We start from the raw sequence: 21,244 nt of genomic DNA, 5'->3' as shown, positions 1-21,244 counted from the left end.
AATATTACGTATGACGCAATCCAGCTACACTTAGCGCGGGTTTCCTAACAGGTTTTAGCTAAGCTAACGTTACTTTCCATTGAAAATAGCAGAGCAGGAACTTAGTCACGACCTGTGGTCACGACTCACGACACAAAACGGACAAGGCCCTGCACGGAATATGAATTTGTCTTATGAAGACAAATTTACTTATAAACATGAAAAAGGAATCATCACAGTCCAATGTGAGTTGCAGAACTTTGATCGGCTTCAAAGGATTCAACATCTGAAAAAGCATAGATGTCAGTCTTGGTTAAATTAAGTTAAATAAACGATGGATTATCCGATTCGTAAATAAATTGTTCTTTTGAGTCGATATTCTCAATGAGTTTTGGTATACAAATACAGTGTGAATGCCTGATTTGTTCACGAATCCTAAGTTGTTGTTGTTGTTGAGGTAAATTCGTTTAAAATTCCATTGATTGCAATATAACAAAAAACATTCTTAAAAGTTTGTCTTCCTTGTGTTAAGACCACACGTACTGATATAGGAATTGTTCCCCCATATTGACATACATTTTTATATTTTTTAAAACCTTTATTAGGCTGCATTCTGATTCTAGTGTTAAACACAAAATGAAAGTAGCCTAATGTTAAACTTGTGGACGACTAACGTCAAATACAATTCACTTTCACTGTATGGCATTAGTGTTTGTTAAAGAAGCAGACAGTTTCTCTAACATCCTGATTGTCATCTGAGGAATTTTTTTAGGTGGTGAATCTACTGGAGTGTGGTTCACACATTGATATAGCCATCAACTTCCATATTATGTGTTTTTCCTACTACAGAAATGTCAACTTTGCACTTGTTATTATTTATCAAAATAATTTATTTTGTATTAAACAGAGAATAAAGAAACTCATCAAGTTTAGGACAACACGAGGGTGAGTAAATTACAGAATTTTCATTTTTGGGTAAACTATCCTTTTAACATTATATTTATTGTGCTTAAATGCAGGTAATTAATTTTTGATTGATACATTGAAGTGCTTTTTTTAAAGATTGTCTGCATTTTTTTCTGGAAATGCAGTGGAAAACTCATGTTGTTAAAAATAAAATGCAGAAAGCTTGGTAGATGTAATTTTTATTGGTAAACATAAAAACAGGACATCATGCTCCGTTACATAAGTATTTAGATTAAGTTACAAAATAGGTTACAAATTACTTTTTAAAGCATGTATTTTGTAAAGTATAATATGTTTTAAAATATGCATAACTTATTTTTATCCCTAACTGCCAGAACAAGAAATATAAAAAACACCTAGTGAGTAAATGACATTGTTTTTAATTTTAAAAAAGTGAAAAAAGTGCAGTCTAAACCAGTCGTGTAAGATGCACTGTATAAATTATATACACATTTGTACACATTACTCTCTAATATGTGACCCTGGTTAACTGTTTTCTGCATAAGATCATCCTAATAACACTTTGAGAAAATATAACCATTATATCTTTAATATTACTGTGTAAATTCATGTCAAATATTAAAATCAATATGAAATCTGTGACTAAAATTAAACTTTGATGCTCCTAATCTCAATTAGATAATGTTAAAAGCCTGGATTTCACAGACAGGGTCACATATAAGAATTATTTAATTGATTTAAATTTACACTTTTATCTCCAAACAACAACATGATTTCTAGTTTAATGACACAGATAGTGGAAATATTATTTTCTTGGATCCTGAGTCAGTTTTTACACATTTATTTGGCTAAACTAAAAACAATTTGAAGAGCTCAGATGCAGATTTTTGGCAGGATCCATTAAATGTGATTTGTCGAGCTGCAGGAGTTTTTTACCGTGTCTAAAGAGGTTTGCCAAATATATTAGGGCTGAATTTTTGTACAGAAGAGAGACTGGAGATGTTTTATAGATTTAAGTTAAATACCAAAATACAAAAATCTAATTGAACATAAGGAATTTCAATATCCCACAAATAACATTTTCATTGCCACTAAAGTGAAATTACTGTACCTAAACATGATTTTAAAAAATGCTAATTTATAAGACAACATGTCAGACACACTAAGCATCTGAACTCTTCAAATTGACATGCTATTATACAGTATAAGCACACAGAAAAATGATTTATTTTATTTCTACATTATTCAGATTAACCATCATCATAAAATAATTTTCTCTTCTTAATCTAAAGACACCAATGTTTTATATGCTAAAATCTTAAATCAGATATTAAACCCCTGATCTTTCAATTCCTGACATTAAACTTAATCGTATAAGCCACTATTTCTGCTCTCTTGTGCAGAAACATTAGGTGGATTCTCAGGAGCCACAAGTTGAGGATTAGATATGGTGTAGATTGATTCACTCAAACCCATGATGTTATCAGCACTTCTGGTCGAATATTCATAAATATTCCTCAGAAATGCATCTCTGGTATTGTGCTCTTTTTTAAAAATAATTATGTAACATTTTGGCAAGAAGTGGCAGCTCAATATTCCATAGTTGGATATAAGAATAACCACCATCTCCACAGCTGGTAAGTATTTGCCACTTGTGGTAACGTGCACAGGTATAAAAATAACCCAGGCCATGAGATAAATGAGCATACCGAACGTAATGAACTTTGCTTCGTTGTATTTCTCCGGAAGTTTCCTGCCTTTGTAAGCGAAAGTGAAACATACTAGCGCCAATAAAATGATGTATGACAGCATGACCCCAAATCCAACGTCTGAGCCCTCGTTACACTTTTTCAGAATGATTTTGGGGTTAGGCACCTTGTCCTCATAAGGGCTGTTCAAGATCAGCCAAAGGGTGCAAATTATGACCTGCACCCCCGTGCAGACGCAGATGATAACATACGGCTTGTGAAACCTTTTCACAAGCCTCCTGTTCATCTGAAAAGCCAGGAGGATCTTCAAAGACTTGACCAGGATGCATGAGAAGCACAGCGTGAAACTCAGGCCGAAGACCACCTGCCTCACTTTACACGTCATGTTGCTCGGTTCACCCACGAAGAAGACAACGCTGACGAAACTGCCCAGTAGGGAAACAAGGATCAGATGACAGAGTGGTCCACCTGCTGCCTTTACCACAGGAGAGTTTCTCTGATAGATGAAGAGCGCAGAGATCAAGAAGAGGAAGAGGACGCCCAAAGCAGCCAAGGTCAAGAGCACTATAGCTAACCAACTATTCCACTCAAAGTACTCATAAGTCTTGGGGTTACACTTGGAGCTTCCAGAGTCTGACCACTCGTCTGTTTTACATGAATAGCACTGGACCATATCTGAAATGCAATAGTCAAGCATTTATTCATATGTTGAGATAAAATAGGTTTAACATTAAAATGCAACCATTTCCATTTCCATGTTATGAGATCAGTAGTTTTAATATAAATTATGAATATAGAAAATCAATGTAAAATATTAAATTATGCCTTTTGGACTAAGATTTCCATATTATGTACTTTAAGGAACTTGCCTGTGTTGTTGGAGTAATAGTTTTCTGCGCAATTGATGCATTCGTAACAGCAAGTGTGCTGACCTTCGGCTGTCTTCTTAAACTCCCCTGGCTGACAGCTGTTTGAACATTTCGATATCACATTCTGAGAAGAAAAAGAGTAATTAGGAAACTTTAGTACATAAAACAATTTATCATCATTAGTAGTAATTTAAATAATACGGACATATACATCACCTTAAAAACACTTAGATTTTGGTGTATATAGGTAAAATTGGCAGTGATTATATCGTATTCAGCTATTTTGACAGTTTTATTCAATTTATTTTCTTGCCATATCAAGACATCATATCCTAAATTCATGTCGCCACTAGTACTGAACTTGTAATTCAACCCCTCCATCTCAGTGGTGACGTTTCTCATGCGTGCAAGGAGCTGAAGCAAAATAAACATATTTGTTATGTTTTACTTTTTTTGGTGAAAAATGAGTAATCATTGAAAATAATTGAATTTTGAATTTGGCTGACGGTGTGGTGAAGTACCTGCCAAGGATGGATCTCTGTAGGGTCATTGCATTGGCGTTTTCCACATAGTTCAGACACAGCTTTAGCAACAACACCGACAGCCAGCTGAATGCTGAAGACCATGTCCGGATTAGTATTGTCTAAAAGTTCCTGAACCGCCTCTGTAATATTTCCAACATGCAGATATCCTAAAAACTCATTCAGAAGTGAATTCATATTTTCTTCATTCTCAAACTGTAAATCCTTAATGAACTGTTTGAACGATGTAACATTCCCACTCTTGAAGGTAAAGCCAAGTACATCTCCGATATCTGTGAGGTTCACCACTTTGAGAATATCTGTAGCCGTTGACCAATTATCACTGGCCACCCACACCCTTCTACCAGAAACTTTACCATCCAAACCCTTAAATAAGGCTGTCATTTGAACAGATTTAGCAAAAGAGACCACCACTTTAACTTTAGGGTTATTGATAATGGTGTTCACCGTCTGGTTGATCGAGGCGGTACGTTTTTGTTCATCTGAAAGCGAGTCGGGTATGATTTGCTTGAAGGCAACGCAAATTCCCTCCTGTGTGGCCTGTGTAACAAAGCTTTCCATTGCAGAACGCCCGTAGTCTCCATCTGTAATAATAATTCCAACCCAGTTCCAACTCCTGTCCTTCAACAGTTTGACCATGGCTCTTGTTTGGTGCTCGTCATTGGGGACAGTCCTCATGAAAGCAGGAAAACGAATTTTGTCACTCAGAATGATGGCTGTAGATGCGAAACTTATCTGCAACAGGTACACAGATGACAATGAATGCTTTTGTGTTATTTGATCACCATTTATTCCAGAAGCACCTTAATATCTCATGCCAGTTTTTAGAAGTTTAACTGAAACAAGAGAGCTTACCTGTGGAATTAGTAGAAGGTTAAGTTCTCTGGCAATTGCAATGGAGATTTCAGAGGAAGAGGCCTCAATTATAGCCATGCTGGGTTTGTCACCTTGAGAAGAGTTTGTCGCTACATCACAGGTTGAGGATGACTGTGTAAAATCCCGGATGGCCCGAAGTGTAGTGGTAACATCAGAACATGTGTCTTGAATGTGGTATCCTAGAGTAATGTTCAAATCACTCAGCATAGGGGATCTGTTGGCCACTTCCACAGCATGAATCATAGCTAAGGCCTGAGTTAGACCTCTTGTATAAAATCTAAAGAGAAACAAAATTGTGCAGGGGTGACTCGACCGAGACCCTTCAGATTTTACAATACAATACGGCAATGACTTGAAATCAGAGAAAAGGGCAAACAGTGAAATCATTGAAGTCAAACCTTCCTATGCTCAAACCTGGGCTTTCAAAATAAAATATAAATCAAGATGTGGATTCTAAGTATAAAAATCTGATAAAAATCTGAAAGCCAAATCTCTATTTCTTAGAGCTTTGTGGCTGAATCCTGTACAGTGAGCACTCACACACTGCAGTTAAAGCGCTGGGGTGGCGAGATGCTGTATATGTTTGTGTAGTCCTTCACCGCCTCATGGATGGGAAAAAGCCCTCCAATGATGATGTCTCCTGGAGCTGTGGCTTCTGGAAGGGTGGGTTTTGTCAGAGAGGCTTCTGTCACTTCCTCCAGCTGAGAAAACATCAAAAAGAGATTCATCAAAACCAAACAAGACATCATTGCTTTGGCTGTTACAACCAGAGTTTACCCGATTGACTGACTGGTCCTTTCAAACATCTTTGTTTATATGTGTTAAAAACATATACACAATACCTCCCACAACTTCTCCAAGTCCCACCCCCTAAACCAGGGGTGTCAAACTCGATTTCGTCCAGGGCTACATCCGTATTACAGTTGCTCTTAAAGGGCCGGTTGTATTTGTAAGAATATATGAATAAATGAACTCTTTTATTACATTGCATAATTACCTCTGCAATTATTTACTACTGGTTTTGGTAACAACTCATTTAATACATAGCTTTGAATGTAGAAGCCCAGGACATATTATATTATAGACACAGAAGCACCACTGCCAGTGCAATCAGCCGGGAGACATCCATTCACTTGTGTTTCACTTCTTTAATCCCAGAACATCTCAAGGTGGTGGAGCAGCGGCAGGGACATCTCCCTGCCACCCATGCTTCTGGGCCTAGGATCCCTGTTTACACCATTATCTGTCCCTTCTGGATAGCCAAAGCCAAAAGCTCCCTCTTTCTGCCTCCTCTGCCTGATCTTTCAGTGCCGTCTTAAGATCACAGCCGGTAGTGCTCAGCAACTTCAGAAACCTTTGGATAGATGCTCCAATGTAGGTAATCTCCACTGGGAAGGTATGAGCCCTCCACCCAGCCTGAAGGCCCGCAGCTGCCAGCTCTGTATACTTCTCTTTCCTCTCATAGGCAGCCTTTAGCCCTTCTTCTCATGTATAGTCAATTCAAACAATAGCACTCTCTTAGTAGGGGTGGACCAGAGGACAATGTCAGGCCGTAAGGAGGTAATGGTGATCTCAATCTGGAACTTCAGCTGATGGTTGAGATCAACTACCATGCTCCACTTTCCTCCGGGTGACAAGAGAGACCACCCCTTCAAGCCGCTATTTCAGCCCTCTTCTTCTTGTCTGATAAATTGAAGATACGGCTGGGATGTTGCCTTATTTGCTTCCAGCCTGCATGTCTCCAGAATTTCAGCAAGCTAGCAGTGAACCCTGATCATGGTGCCATCTGTAGCAGGCCTGGGTCAATGCTGCCTTGCACCCAAAGAAGATATGCTGGAGGTTTGGATTCAGGGAGGGGCAAAGGTGGCAGTTCTTTTCTGATCTGTACCATAAGTGTAGGTTCTGGGGACTAGGAAGCCTGTCATACGTAGCCCTAATGAGGAGGCTAAGCCTTTTTTTGGGCATCTTCCACATATCAGCCCATGTTATCTTCCTGTTGATAGCTTCCCAGGTTGTTCATCTGCCCTGCAAGTGCACAACCTTGTAGCACTCCACTCTTCCTCCATTTTCAACACTTCTGTGATTACCAAATATGAGTATATTAGTAATGACAATGTGTATCCAAGAGCACAGATATTGTACAGATTATTTTTAAAAATGCCCCCTCTGTTTAAATGAGCATGAAGCCTCTGCATTTGACCACGGAAACCATTCACTACACTGATACTTTATGGCTGTGTCTGAAATCGCCTTGTTCACTGTTGCCTACATTACTTCACTAACTGCAGACTTGGCGGTGTGAATAAAAACGAGTGAGCGAATTGTAACACAGTGTAACATCCTTTTGTGCCGAGAAGCCTGAATTAATTTGGCAAGAATTTATTAGAAGCCAAATAGGAGAAAATCTGATGCTTTTGGTAAAGACCACTAGGTAGCGCTTCGGAATGGCCGCCATTTTGGAGTGAAAATGCAAGCTGGACAACAGCACAGATTCACAGAAACAGACAGAATGACAATGAAAGAGAAGTCAAAGTGGAATAAAAGAGAGCAATGTTCGGCAGTCCACTGCAAAAACATCAGTGTGACACGGAGAAGTGCAAAAAATGTACTTATCTACATGATTAGACTTTATATGGATCAGAATTCATCACATCTTACGCACCCAAATCTCACCCCTGCTGAAAAAACCAACATCAAACCATCATGGACCAGCATGGGAATTATGCTGGTCTATGTTGGTTTGATGCTGGTTTAGCTGGTGGTTCCCAGTATACCAGCACCAAAACACAGCATATGCTGGTCTTGCTGGTGTGACCAGCATGGGATGCTGGTGCTAATGCTGGTTTGGTGCTGGTTTAGCTGGTGCTAATGCTAGTGCTGATGCTGGTTTAGCTGGTGTTCACTAGCAAACCAGCACCAAAACACAACATATGCTGATCTTGCTGGTATGACCAGCATGGGATGCTGGTGCTAATGCTGGTTCGGTGCTGGTTTAGCTGGTGCTAATGCTGGTGCTAATGCTGGTTTAGCTGGTGTTCACTAGCAAACCAGCACCAAAACACAACATATGCTGTTCTTGCTGGTATGCTGTTTTTTCAGCAGGGACAGCCAAATCATAAGCGCAATAGAAAATTGTATTAGTTGTGAAATCCATCCATTAAGTATTAGTTTGAAGAACTTTTTAGCCTTCTTTATTATTTACATTTTATGCAACTTTAACCACTACTATTATTAGTTGCTATTAAGTTACTTTGCTCCTTTCCCAGGCAGGAACCACAACACCAGTTTTAAGGTTAAATTGTAGAAGTTTTATTGTAACAAAAAGTAATAAAAGAATGACTTCAAGATGGGATATTGCCAAATTAACAAACAAAATTATGACTAGCTACAGGAAGGATTAAACTATTTAGGCTACCCTTACCAAAAGTAAAGGGAAACAGACAAAACAGAAAAAGACAAAATACTTCCCTCTCTCCCCATCTAACCAAAAACATAAGAAAACTGGGTTTTATGCAAGGTAAAATGGCTGTTTAGTGCCATCTAGCGACTCAAAATAGGTAAAAACAAATGATATCCAGGACTTCAGTATTGTACTATAAGCATCAAGGGCGTATATTTAATTTCATTAAATATTGTGGGGGCATATACAGTAAATACTAATAGATGGTTAGAAAAAGCCATAGGGTTTAGTTTTTTCTTTACAGCTAGAGAAAAACCAGGTTTAACTTTCATCATCCATTTATTTATTTACTTAGTAAATAAAGGCCAATTAACACTGATCTAACACCAAACAACTCCAGATAAATGCCAACAAACAGTAACATTCTTAAGTCTCATTTACTTTACCAAGAACTGCCAATTGGGGTTTTATACTGACCCAACAAACTTCAACAAATGCATTTGTTGGAGTAGTGTGACTCAAAATCTGTTTCACACAAACTAGATGTATAGTAGGATTCTGGATAGACTATAACTACATCAAACTCTGCTCTGAATCTTTGTAAGTTCAGAGTTATAAGCATGCTTTCTACACAGGTATCCCTGAACACCACAAAGCCCATCATACAGTATGTGACTTGACATTGCTCCAAGTCATTTTAACTTACTATTATTTATATCTTATAAAATATAGTTGAAATATGTCAACTTCATTTTATAACTTGTATAGCAACTCATCTATAGTCAAGATAAAGACTAGTAATTTGAAATGACTTGTAAATCTATGTTGATTAAACAAAAAGTCAAACTTTAAGTAAACTTTACTCCATGTCCCTTCAGAAATGTGAAGCTACCTCGTCAATTGGCAATTGTGTGGGACAAGCGCCCAGCCTTCAGCTTTGACATTTGTCTTCCTGGTGCTTCTATGCAAATGGATATGTGTGGCAAAAACCACAAGGGTCTGACGTGGTGTTTGGCGAGACAAAGAATGTATTTGAATTTATATGACTGCGTGCCATCACACCTACTGCTTATCCCATGTTTGTTAACAAACATTTTCATGTGACATTTACTAGAATAGCTGGGCCTCTGATACAGAAGATACAAAAGTGTATTCATTGTGTAGTTCAAAGTAACTGGTCTGGAGGGTCGGCCTATTCAAAAACCAACGTGTATATATTCAAAACACAAGGAAATGTTTTTGGATGAGGGGTTTAATGTCCAGTGAAAAATACTTTTCAAATAGTGGAGTGTTATGTTGTAAAATGTGAGCTTTTCCTTGAATGGACCCTACTTAAATTTCTTCTAATTCTAATCTCTTTTCCTTTTTTAAACACCTCAGTTCAATTGACTGGCAAGGGAATTACTTTTGTAATATGAACCTGAACGGCAGAAAATTGCACCTGAATTTGTGGCAATAATTTACTTCCTCGTTCCGCCTGTACAGTGATGTAGTGGTGTCTGAAGAAGTGGGTATACTCTTAATTTATGCCCCCAGTAGAGTGGGTATACCCCATTCCATCAAATAAAGAGGTAGATATACTCCGTATACCTGCTTATATCCTGCACTACACCACTGCACCTGTACCTGTAATTGTTTTATATTGATCCAGATAAATAAGAATTATAACAATGGGAAGTCCAGATATTTACATAACATTGAGAATGTAAAATGAAACTGTGAGCTAGGGATCGACCTGGAAGAGATTGTCCGGTGAAAGGTCAATAGGTCATCATGTGACTCATTTTATTTATCCTCCATAAATGCTGTTTTAATTATTTAAATCATTGAAATGAATAAATTCAGATTCCTTTCACAAGCATGTAAACCTAATAATATCAAAAAGCAATAATATTAAAGCTGCATACTGTTGACACACACACACACACACACACACACACACACACACAAAATGTATATATTGTAATGCAAGTCGCTTTGGATAAAAGCATATAATGCATAAATATAAATATATAGATATTAAAAATTAGTCTATATAGATTTTTCTGTCTCACTACATTTGCAAGGGAAAAAAAGAAACATGTTAAGACTTAAAATGGTCTTTTCTATTCTGTTTTTATACTTTGAGCACCAGCCCCTCCAAAGGTCTCTGCACGGCCCTGCATAACAATTATTATTTTTTGCTATAAAGTTCATTGTTCAGAATAAACTTCATCGTGGGTTCATAGTCTTTTCTTAATCTAAAGATGCCAATATCTCATCTTAAATCTGATGGTGGACCGCCAATCTTTAATGTCTGGCCTTGTATACATTTAAGTCACTGTTTCTTTTTCTTTTTGTGCAGAAACATTAGCTGCATTCTCAGGAGATACAAGTTGAGGATTAGATATGGTATAGACTGATTCACTCAAACCCCTGATGTTCTTAACACTTCTGGTACAATATTCATTAATGTTCTTCAGAAAAGCATCTCTGGTATTGTGGTCTTTTTTAAAAATGATTATGTAACATTTCGGCATGAAGTGGCAGCTCAATATTCCATAGTTGGATATAAGAATAACCACCATCTCCACAGCTGGTAAGTATTTGCCACTCGTGGTAACGTGCACAGGTATAAAAATAACACAGGCCATGAGATAAATGAGCATACCGAACGTAATGAACTTTGCTTCATTGTATTTCTGTGGAAGTTTCCTGCCTTTGTATGCAAACGTGAAACACACTAGCGCCAATAAAATGATGTATGCCAGCATGACCCCAAATGCCACTTCTGATCCCTCATTACACTTTATGAGAATGATTTTGGGGTTAGGCACCTTGTCTTTATAAGGGCTGTGCAAGATCAGCCAAATTGTGCAAATGATGACCTGCACCCCCGTGCAGACCCAGATGATCACGTACGGCTTGTAAAGCCTGGTCAGATGCTCCTTTAACTCCAAGTTAATCCGAAAAGCCAGGAGGATCTTCAAAGACTTGACCAAAATGCATGAGATGCAGACCGTGAAGCTCAGGCCGAAGACCACCTGCCTCACCTTACACGTCATGTTGCTCGGTTCACCCACGAAGAAGACAACGCTGACGAAACTTCCCAGTAGGGAAACAAGGATCAGATGACAGAGTGGTCCACCTGCTGCCTTTACCACAGGAGAGTTCCTCTGATAGATGAAGAGCGCAGAGATCAAGAAGAGGAAGAGGACGCCCAAAGCAGCCAAGGTCAAGAGCACTATAGCAAACCCATTATTCCACTCAAAGTACTCATAAGTCTTGGGGTTACACTTGGAGCTTCCAGAGTCTGACCACTCGTCTGTTTTACATGAGTAGCACTGGACCATGTCTGAAATGCAATTATCAAGCATTTATTCATATGTTGAGATAATGTTCTGATAACATTTCAGTGTTAAGCGTATTTTGGGTCTTAGTGCCATATTTACACTGTAAAGTCGCATTGAGGTGTATATATTTATACAGAATGTTTAAAGCTGGTGACCCTGCACTCTAAAACATGGCTGGGTTATTTTTAACCCATGCTGGGTAAATATTGGATGGAACACATGCTGGGTCAAAAATGACCCATGTTGGGTTGTTGTTATGCAACCATGGGTTATAATAATAACCCAGCAGTTGTTCAGCATGTGTTCTGTCCAATATTACATGTCGAAATAATTATGTCATTGGGCAAAGATATAATTTGTGTGGGCAGCAAGGAACTTGCCTGTGTTGTTGGAGTAATAGTTTTCTGAGCAATTGATGCATTCATAACAACAAGTGTGCTGGCCTTCGGCTGTTTTCTTAAACTCTCCTGGCTGACAGCTGTTCGAGCATTTCGATATCACATTCTGAGAAGAAAAAGAGTTATTAAGATACTACAATATATAAAACTATGGGGCGGTTTCCTTGACAGGGATTAGACTAGTCCTAGACTAAAACAAATGTAAGGGCTGTCCAAACTGAAAACAACTTGGACTGACATATCTTAAAACACATAAGTGCTCCTTGTTTTGCCTCAAAATGCACACACGTAATGTTTTTAGTAAGGTATGCTTGTTAAAACTAGTTATATTTTCTAATTAAACTAAGGCTTAGTCCTGTCTTAAGATAATCCCTGTCCGGGAAACCACCCCTAAAACTATTATTATTAGTAGTATATAATACAGACATATCACCTCAAAAACACTTAGATTTTGGTGTATAGAGGTGAAACTGGCAGTGATTGTATCGTATTCAGCAACTTTGACCGTTTTATTCAATTCATCTTCTTGCCATAAGAAGACATCATATCCCAAATTAATGTCGCCGCTTGTACTGAGGTTGTAATTTGCCCCCTCCATTTCAAAAGTGATGTTTTTCATCTGTTCAAGGAGCTGAAAACAAAAGAAAAAAAAAACATTTGTGATGAGTTTAAACATGTTTTTTTTTTCTTCTAAAAAATTTATAATCATTAAAAATAATTTGTGTTTTAATCTCGAAAATGGTGTGGTGAAGTACCTGCCAGGGATGGATATCTGTTGCATTCTTGCATTGGCGTTTCCCACATAGTTCAGCCACAGCTTTTGCAATAACACTGACAGCCAGCTGAATGCCGAAAACCATCTCCGAATAAGTATTTTTTAGGAGTTTCTGTACCGCCACTGTAATATTTCCTACATCCGAATTTTCTAAAAACATCTTCAGAAATGAATTCAGATTTTCTTCATCCTCAAACTGTAAATCCTTAAGGAACTGTTTGAACGATGTAACATTCCTACTCTTGAAGGTAAACCCGAGTACATCTCCGATATCTGTCAGATTCACTTCTTCAAGAATATTTGTAGCAGTCGACCAATTATCGCTGGCCACCCACAACCTCCTATCAAAAACTTTACCATACAAACCCTTGAATAAGAGTTTCATTTGAAAAGATTTAGCAAAGGAGACCACCACTTTCACTTTAGGGTTATTGACAATAGTGTTCACCGTCTGGTTGATCAAGGTGTTAAGTTTTTGTTTATCCACAAGCGAGTCGGGTAGGATTTGCTTGAAGGCAACGCAAATTCCCTCCTGTGCGGCCTGGGCAACAAAGCTTTCCATTGCAGAACGCCCGTAGTCTCCGTCTGTATAAATAATTCCAACCCAGTTCCATTTCCTGTCCTTCAACAGTTTTACCATGGCTCTGGTTTGGTGCTCGTCATTGGGGACAGTCCTCATGAAAGCAGGAAAACGACTTTTGTCACTCAGAATGATGGCCGTCGATGAGGAACTGATCTGTAACAGGTACACAGATGAGAATTGAACACATCGTATCATATTACCTCATACTCCAAAATAGCTTACCTGTGGAATTAGTAGAAGGTTAAGTTCCCTGGCAATTGCAATGGAGATATCCGAGGAAGAGGCCCCAATTATAGCCATGGTGGGTTTGTCACCTTGAGAAGAGTTTGTTGCTACATCACAGGCTGAGAACGGCCGTGTAAAATCCTGGATGGCCCAAAGTGCAGTGGTAACATCATAACATGTGTCTTGAATGCGGTATCCAAGAGTAATGTTCAAATCAGTCAGCATAGGGGATCTGTTGGCCACTTCCACAGCATGAATCATAGCTAAGGCCCGAGTTAGACCTCTTGTGTAAAATCTAAAGAGAAACAAAATTGTGCAGAGGTGACTCGACCTGGATCCTTCAGACTTTATTTTACAGGAATCACAGGGTACCTCACAATATGACTCGGTACATAGCTCACGATAACAATAGTATCACGGTGCGACAATTCTCCAATAGATGATGTATTGCTTGCTAATCCTCTGATGATAAATCAGAAATTCTGAAAAACTATTAAAACAAAATGTCCAGGTAAAGGTTAAGTGCAACTTTTGTCTCTTTATTCAAGTCCACAAAGTATACGTTTTTAGTATAGGTATCGGACTCCAGACTACCTTTTTTACTTTAGCCACTGACTGAAAATTTTTGGAGTGCAAGCAGAAAATTTAGGGACACACCTTATATCAATGAATGCAACTATTCACTATTCTCCATAATAACTGCATTACTGACAAATATTATTTTATGCGCATCCGCCATCCTATCCTAATCTCTTTCAGTCTAGTTAACATTTGTTCATTTATTTATTTATTTATTGATATTTGATGCCAGCTTATCGCAATATCGATGTATTGTCCCATCCCTATGTACAATGCAATACGGCAATGACTTAAAATCAGAAACCAGGCCAAACTGTCAAATCTCAAACCTGGGCCTTCAAAATAAAATATAAAGATGTGGATTCTAAGTAACCAACTATAATATCTAAAAAAAGAACGGCCAATCTCCATTTGTTAGAGCTTTGTGGCTGAATCTTGTACAGTGAGCACTCACCTACTGCAGTTAGAACGTTGGGGTGGAGAGATGCTGTATAGGTTCATGTTGTCCTTCACCGCCTCATGGATTGGAAAAAGCCCTCCGATGATGATGTCTCCTGGAGCTGTGGCTTCTGGAAAGCTGGGTTTTGTCAGAGAGGCTTCTGTCACTTCCTCAAGCCGAGAGAACATCAGAAAGAGTTTCATCAAAACCAAATAAGACATCATTGCATTAGGCTGTTACAGCCCAAGTTAACCTGGTTGACTGACAGGCTTTTTTACACATATTTGTTTATAATGCACAAACTGCTTCCTTCATGCAAGCTGGAATGAAAAAAACCAACAAACTTAGACATAATACCTCCCACAACTTTTCCAAGTCCTATCCCCTTAACCATATAAAGTAGGTGTTTCCTGTAAACCAGGTGAAATAAAAACCAATGCCAACAATTCTCTTAACAAAAGAAAACAGCAGCATTGTTGCTTAACATACATTGAAAAGTGTACCATTATCTCACGCAGGGCTGTGACCACCACTGAGATCCCCGTGGTGTGTAATAACAGTCATGAAAAAATCTGCCCAACTGTGTACAACGCCTATCTTTGTCTGGCTGGTTCAATCAGAGGTCTAAAAGCGCTCTTCAAAGTCAAAATGATGTGATGGCCAATCAAATCATATCCAGCCTGATGATCCAAGGTTTTCTGCCCGCATGTCAGCATGCCATCTCACTCATTTCATAATTCGTTACATTTATATAGCACTTTTCTGCAGCTCTCAAAGCTCTTCACATATGAAAGGGAGGATTCTTCTAAACCACCACCAATGTGCAGCATCCACCTGGATGATGCGACGGCAGCCATATTGCACCAAAACACCCACCACACACCAGCTTATTAGTAGAGAGGAGGCAGAGTGATATAGCCAATTGGTTTACAAGGGGATGATTAGTAGGCCAATGGACAAGTTTGGCCAGGATACATCCCTACTCTTTTTCCAAAGACATCCTGGGATTTTTTATGACCACTGATAGTCAGGACCTTGGTTTAACATCTCATTTGAAGGACACTGCTTTATGATAGTATAGTGTCCCATCACTATATGGCTGCTGACCATATCACCATTACCCCATTGGCTAAACTTGGCAGAGAGAGAACAGCTTGTAATATCGACTTACCCTTAGATTCATCACAACCTTTTCATTCAACTAGTTTCTTTGACCATTATGCCTTCCAGGACAGCCAGAAACCTGTAAGTGGTAATTGATGATCAGCTTAGCTTCATGGATCATGTTGCCACCACCACAAGCACCTGTAGATTCATCCTTTACAATAGGAAAATTAGACCTTTCCTATCTGAGCATGCTAAACCAAGCCTAGTCCAGGCTCTTGTCCTCTCTAGACTTAAAAAAATTGCTATGTGCTATTTGCCGGACTCTCAGCCTGCACAACCAAACATCTACAGATGATACAGAATGCGGCGGCCAGAATGGTCTTTAATGAGCCGAAGAGAGCGCAAGTCACTCCTCTCTTTGTCTGGTTGAACTGGACTCCTATAGCAGCTTGCATCAAATTCAAATCTCTGCTCCTGGCTATTAAAACCACCACTGGGTTAGCAATTATTGTTTAAAAATCTTCCGCTTTTCACCTTGCTAGATCTTTCATTGCCATCCATAGATCACAGCCGGTGGTGCCCAGCAACTTCAGAAACCTTTTGATAGATGCTCCGATGTAGACTCTGCAGCCAACTCCACTGGAAAGGTATGATCCTCTACCCAGCTTGAAGGCACTCAGTTCCTAGGTCTGTATACTTCTCTTCATCCTCTCATAGGCAGCCTCCATTCCTTCTTCTCACGTATAGTCAATTCAACCAATAGCACTGTCTTAGTAGGGGTGGACCAGAAGACGATGTCAGGCCGTAAGGAGGTATTGTGATCTCAATCTAGAACTTCAGCTGATAGCTGAGATCAGTTCTCCACTATGCTCCACTAAAATTTACTCCCCTCACTCCCCATCTAACTAAAAACACGAGAAAAATGGGTTTTACGCAGAGTAAAATAGCTGTTTAGTGCCATCTAGCTACTCAAAGTATGTAGACACAATAAATACTTATAGAAGCCATGGCTTTTTTCAGCCAGAGCTAAACCAGGTTTAACTTTCATCATACATTTATTTATTTACTTACTTCGTAAATAGCTGTGCTAATAAAGGCCAATTAACACTGATCTAACACCAACCAACTCCAGATAAACGTCAACAAACGGTAACATTCTTAAATCTCATTTACTTTGATCCAAGAACTGCCAACAGGGGTTTTATACTGTCCCAAAAAACGCATTTGGATCAGTGTGAATTGGCCTTAATTCTAAACTGTGGTTATTATTTATCAATAATCTCATAATCTGTTTCACACAGAGTTAATATATGTATAGTAGGACTCTGGATAGACTATAACTACATCAAACTCTGCTTTGTAAGTTCAGAGTTATAAGCATGCTTTATACACAGGTACTTGGTATCCCTGAACACCATATTGCCCATGTGTGACTTGCTGATGGTGATGGACTCCAAGATTGTTCAGGTGGCTCTGAATGGCCTGAAGAACATTCTCAGACTAGGAGAACAAGAACGGAAGCGGGATCAACCCTTACTGCGCCCTTATTGAAGTTTATGGTAGGCATGCATTAACCTAGTCTAAATCTATGCTAACATTATACATTTGTTTCTGAAGTGCTTTCATTGATATTTTAGCAGGTGCCTGGTAGATTTTATATTTGGATCCTACAGTTTCATATTAGTCAGGGTTACAGCCAACTGCACTTACAGGACCTCCACAAGATGGCAGTAGGGGTTACGCTAATCAACGTGAGCTTTTTATCTCTGTGTGGCTCACGAAAACCCTGCACCACTGTTTGGTTTGTTTGACTGTGGATGACAGTAATAATAATTAAATTAATATTAGTGAATGCAATGCAACATCACACAATGACATAATAGAGGTTTTTGAGCTGCTTTGTGTGCAAGATCTGTCCATTTTTCTTTTCCCTTTACACAAAGTGAGGTCCAAAATATCTATATTTAGTTTGACCAAATGGATCACAATTGGGATGAATTGGAATGCTTTATAAATGTGTGACTGACTGTTAATGTCCCTCTCCAGGTTTGGATTGAGTTTTTGCAGAGCAACGAGAACCAGGAGATTTACCAGAAGGCCTTTGACCTGATTGAGCACTACTTTGGGGTGGAGGAGGAAGTAGGATCCAAATATAAAGTCTACCAGGAACCAGCTAAAATATCAATGAAAGCATCGCTCCACAAGTGGATCAGAACCAGGGGCAGTACATTTTCCACCAGCCTGAGGCACCAATGGAGGGTTTCCAGTTCTATCCCTTATTCTGTGCTCCTGGCCAAGCTTTCAGGCCTTGTTTTTTCTATCCATCCTGCCTGGAGTCTCCCCCTCCTCTCTGTAGTGCAGGTTTTACTCCATAAACCAGGCACCTTATAGCTGCTCTCACCAGAAATGATGCCAAGGCCATTCAATAAATCTTCCATTTACAACCTGCCCATCTTCCAAGCTCCCTTGTTGTGTAAGAGGATTTGAAGAGAATGGAGAATGGCAAAGCCTTTAGTTTAAAAAACCTCCAGCTTTTCTTATTCTTCTTCTTGTTATCATTAGACACTGTTAGGTAAACTTTACTCCATGTCCCTTCAGAAATGTGAAGCTACCTCGTCAATCGGTGTTCGAGTGAGACAAGTGCCCAGCCTTCAGCTCTGACATGTCTCTTCTCCTGTGGAGCATACATGCTTATAAGCAAATGGATATAGCCGGACCTCTGATACAGAAGATACAGAAGTGTATTTATTGTGCTGTTTAAAGTAACTGGTCTGGCAGGGTCCGGTTGTTCAGAAACCAGCATGCAGACGTTCCCCTGTCACCTGCTTTGCTGATGCTCTGAACCTTCAGTGAGAGCGAACCTGAGACCGGAGCTTGAGCCCCAAGTTCAAGTCCTTGCAACAGAACTGCACAGAGGAAGAAAGAGAACAGTGAATGGGGAGATGGGGAAGAGAAATTGCAGCTGGACATGGAGGCCTGAAGGCTGCCTTATATGCGCGCCCATAATGATGATTGACAGACCTGAATGTTTAGGCTCCTCTCGAACCTACGTTTAAAACTACAGTTCTTTTTTTGTCTAATTCTCATTTATTTATTTTCTTTGTATTAAACACCTCAATTGAATTTACTGGCAAGGAAATTACTTTTTAATCAGTGGTGGCCATTGACTTCTTTTTTTTTTGTGGGCGCTCGATGCGAAGTTCGTCACAACATGTATGTAGCCCGTCATGTGTGTGGTTTGTAATTTCAAAATATGTGTTCTGCGCGTCGAGTGGTCCTATGTGCATCACGTGTCTTGTCAAAATAAGTGCCTGCTGCAGACGCGTCTAAAGGGTTTATGATAAAAGAGACGCTCGCGTTTGCCAGAAACTCGCAGAATCTCATGCGTAATCAGAGTTTACTGTTAAGCTGTCTTGTTTGTATTTTGTGAACGTGAGCGTCTCTTTTATCATAAACAGTTTTGACGTGTGCAGCGGGAACTTGTTGTGACGGAGCACGTGATGCACATGGTTCACATGATGCAACAAACACATATTTTGAAAATGTAAGCAACACATATGACACTCCGAACACATATTTTGAATTTGCGCCCCTCTGATGAGCAGTCACGAGCCGCCACTGTTTGTAATATAAACCTGTATGGCAAAAAATTGCTGCCGATTATTTACTTCCTTGTTTCGCCCTTACCTGTAATTGTTTTACATTGATAGATAAATAAGAATTATGGAAAGGCCATATATTTACAAAACATTGAGAATGTAAATTGAAAATGTATTAATAGTTTTGTAATATTTCTCATGTTTGTACGATGTTTTCTAAGTTTGGGTTGCTTTTTCGCATTAGAGAAAAATACATTTGTGTTAAGTTATCATTGGTACAAATTTACAGTATAGAGGAGGTCATTGCTTTCCTCAAGGACAAATGTTGATATTGTGTGAAGCTGTTGGTGGAAAAATAAACAGGCAAATAAAATGTTCTGTTACACATTAAGATATCAGGTGTACTGTGATGAAAATGTGGTTTGGCTCTTATTTCTCTCCTTGACCTAAACCTCAATGACATTATTTTTAATCATAGGTGGCGATTAAAGGGCAGTCGTCAAACTTTGCTGTTTTCATTCGTCATCTGTGGTGTTGCAAGCAAGTGTGACCATCTCAACAAAGATAAGAGTTGTGCCATAACAAAGCATTTATGTCTGTTTTGCTTCCTTGAAAATCCACATGAGCTATGACAAATTTTCAATTGTCTATACAATCAAATATACTGTTTGGGAAGTTAAAAAAGGTTTTCTGTGATAAGTAAAAAAACGTCCGTCAGGTCCTTAAAATGACCATTACTCCCTTGTATTCCCCCTTAACTAGGAAAACGTGTGCAGGATACATGTTTTGACCATGTTATATTCTAATATAAAAAAATTGGTTCAAGCATATTTATGCGAAAAACAAGTACAAGTAATTGCATATTTCTCCTTTCCCATATTGTTTTGCCTACTGTTGGTGGTTTCTGTAGTTCATAGCCTAATAATTCTTTTGATTCCAATAAAAAATAAATATTTTAGAACTGTGTGGTACTGTAAAATTAGTCAAAAGGGGGCTGCCATGTGAAGGCTCGGTACCGATTACCCCTTTTATTTATTTATTTATTAAGTTTTATAATGTGTTTTTTAAATACTTTTCTTATGTATACATATCTTTTCTAATTTCTTCAGTTGTTTCCTCTTATTCTGGTTTATTTTGTATACTTTTTTGCACTGTGACCTTCACTAGATTTACCATTAGTCGTCACACTCTTTCTCCCATAAAGGTTGACTAGTGATTCTCACAACTCCCAAATTGACATGGTCTACAAGTAGTCCATATGCCCTCCAACTGTTGTGTTCGGCAGACAGTTGTGCAATTACAGTGGATCATCTACAGGAGGCTTTCTATGGCAGCGGTGTTCCCATTCCATAGACCCCACAGTTCGGGTCGTGCCAGCTCACTTTACTTTGGCTTGGTTAGCTTTTCAATTAAGTTTAGTACCACTTCAGAGTGGGTTTGGTTGTGCTGGCTGGGAGTCCGGCTAGTAGCACATTGCAGTAGTCCAGTCTGGACAGGACAAGAGCCTGGGACTAAAATTTGTGTAGCGTGCTCAGATAGAAAAGGTCTAATTTTACTAATGTTGTAGAGGATGAATCTACAAGAGCGGGCGGTGCTGGCAACATGCTTTGTGAAACTAAGCTGACCATCAATGACCAAACCCAGGTTTCTGGCTGTCCTGAAAGGAATAATAATCAAAGAACCAAGTTGAATACAAAGATTGTGATGAATCTTAGGGCCAGATGATATGACGAGCAGTTTTGTCTTTGCGAAGTTCAAAAAAAAAGTTAAAAAAAGCAGTGTTTCTGAATGATAGAAGTTTGAACTCAGGAATTTAATGTCATTGAAAAGAGCAGTGGTCCAAGCACTGAGCCTTGAGGTACCCCGGTATTGAGACGTTGGGGTTCAGAGACGTCACCTCTCCAT

At 39.0% G+C, this 21,244-nt stretch overlaps 2 protein-coding genes and 1 long non-coding RNA gene across 3 annotated transcripts; 1 reads left to right on the top strand and 2 right to left on the bottom strand.

Annotated features, from left to right (window-relative positions):
* Positions 1–101: 101 nt before the first annotated feature.
* LOC129449248 (uncharacterized) lies at positions 102–19,732 on the top strand. The gene is made up of 4 exons (XR_008646016.2): positions 102–224; positions 887–924; positions 17,135–17,299; positions 17,787–19,732. It is a non-coding gene; the product is annotated as an uncharacterized lncRNA (long non-coding RNA).
* Positions 2,194–6,515, bottom strand: LOC129449247 (G-protein coupled receptor family C group 6 member A-like). Its single transcript, XM_073872677.1, has 7 exons — positions 6,417–6,515; positions 5,443–5,603; positions 4,974–5,179; positions 4,006–4,829; positions 3,701–3,898; positions 3,485–3,608; positions 2,194–3,290 (listed from the first exon to the last, which is right to left on the bottom strand). Exons 1-7 carry the CDS (start codon positions 6,513–6,515, stop codon positions 2,272–2,274), a joined length of 2,631 nt encoding a protein of 876 aa, XP_073728778.1. The 3' UTR covers positions 2,194–2,271.
* LOC129449246 (G-protein coupled receptor family C group 6 member A) lies at positions 8,837–15,357 on the bottom strand. Its single transcript, XM_055212032.2, has 6 exons — positions 14,649–15,357; positions 13,613–13,910; positions 12,788–13,543; positions 12,466–12,663; positions 12,015–12,138; positions 8,837–11,636 (listed from the first exon to the last, which is right to left on the bottom strand). The coding sequence occupies exons 1-6, from the start codon at positions 14,855–14,857 to the stop codon at positions 10,615–10,617; spliced, it is 2,607 nt and encodes an 868-aa protein (XP_055068007.2). The 5' UTR covers positions 14,858–15,357; the 3' UTR covers positions 8,837–10,614.
* Positions 19,733–21,244: the final 1,512 nt, after the last annotated feature.

This window comes from Misgurnus anguillicaudatus, chromosome 10, assembly GCF_027580225.2.
Source record: "Misgurnus anguillicaudatus chromosome 10, ASM2758022v2, whole genome shotgun sequence".
NCBI classification, from domain to species: Eukaryota; Metazoa; Chordata; class Actinopteri; order Cypriniformes; family Cobitidae; genus Misgurnus; species Misgurnus anguillicaudatus.
Note: the sequence above shows the minus strand (reverse complement) of the source record. Positions and strands in the feature narration are given on the sequence as shown.

Coding starts and splice junctions, on each gene's coding strand:
- LOC129449247 (XM_073872677.1), bottom strand. CDS start 6,515: ATGGTAGTTGATCTCAACCATCAGCTGAAGTTCCAGATTGAGATCACC. Junction 4,830..4,973: donor AGCGACAAACTCTTCTCAAG/GTGACAAACCCA, acceptor TGAGATATTAAG/GTGCTTCTGGAATAAATGGT. Junction 3,899..4,005: donor CAGAGATCCATCCTTGGCAG/GTACTTCACCAC, acceptor ATTTTGCTTCAG/CTCCTTGCACGCATGAGAAA.
- LOC129449246 (XM_055212032.2), bottom strand. CDS start 14,857: ATGATGTCTTATTTGGTTTTGATGAAACTCTTTCTGATGTTCTCTCGG. Junction 13,911..14,648: donor CAACGTTCTAACTGCAGTAG/GTGAGTGCTCAC, acceptor GTTTCTCTTTAG/ATTTTACACAAGAGGTCTAA. Junction 13,544..13,612: donor ACCTTCTACTAATTCCACAG/GTAAGCTATTTT, acceptor TACCTGTTACAG/ATCAGTTCCTCATCGACGGC.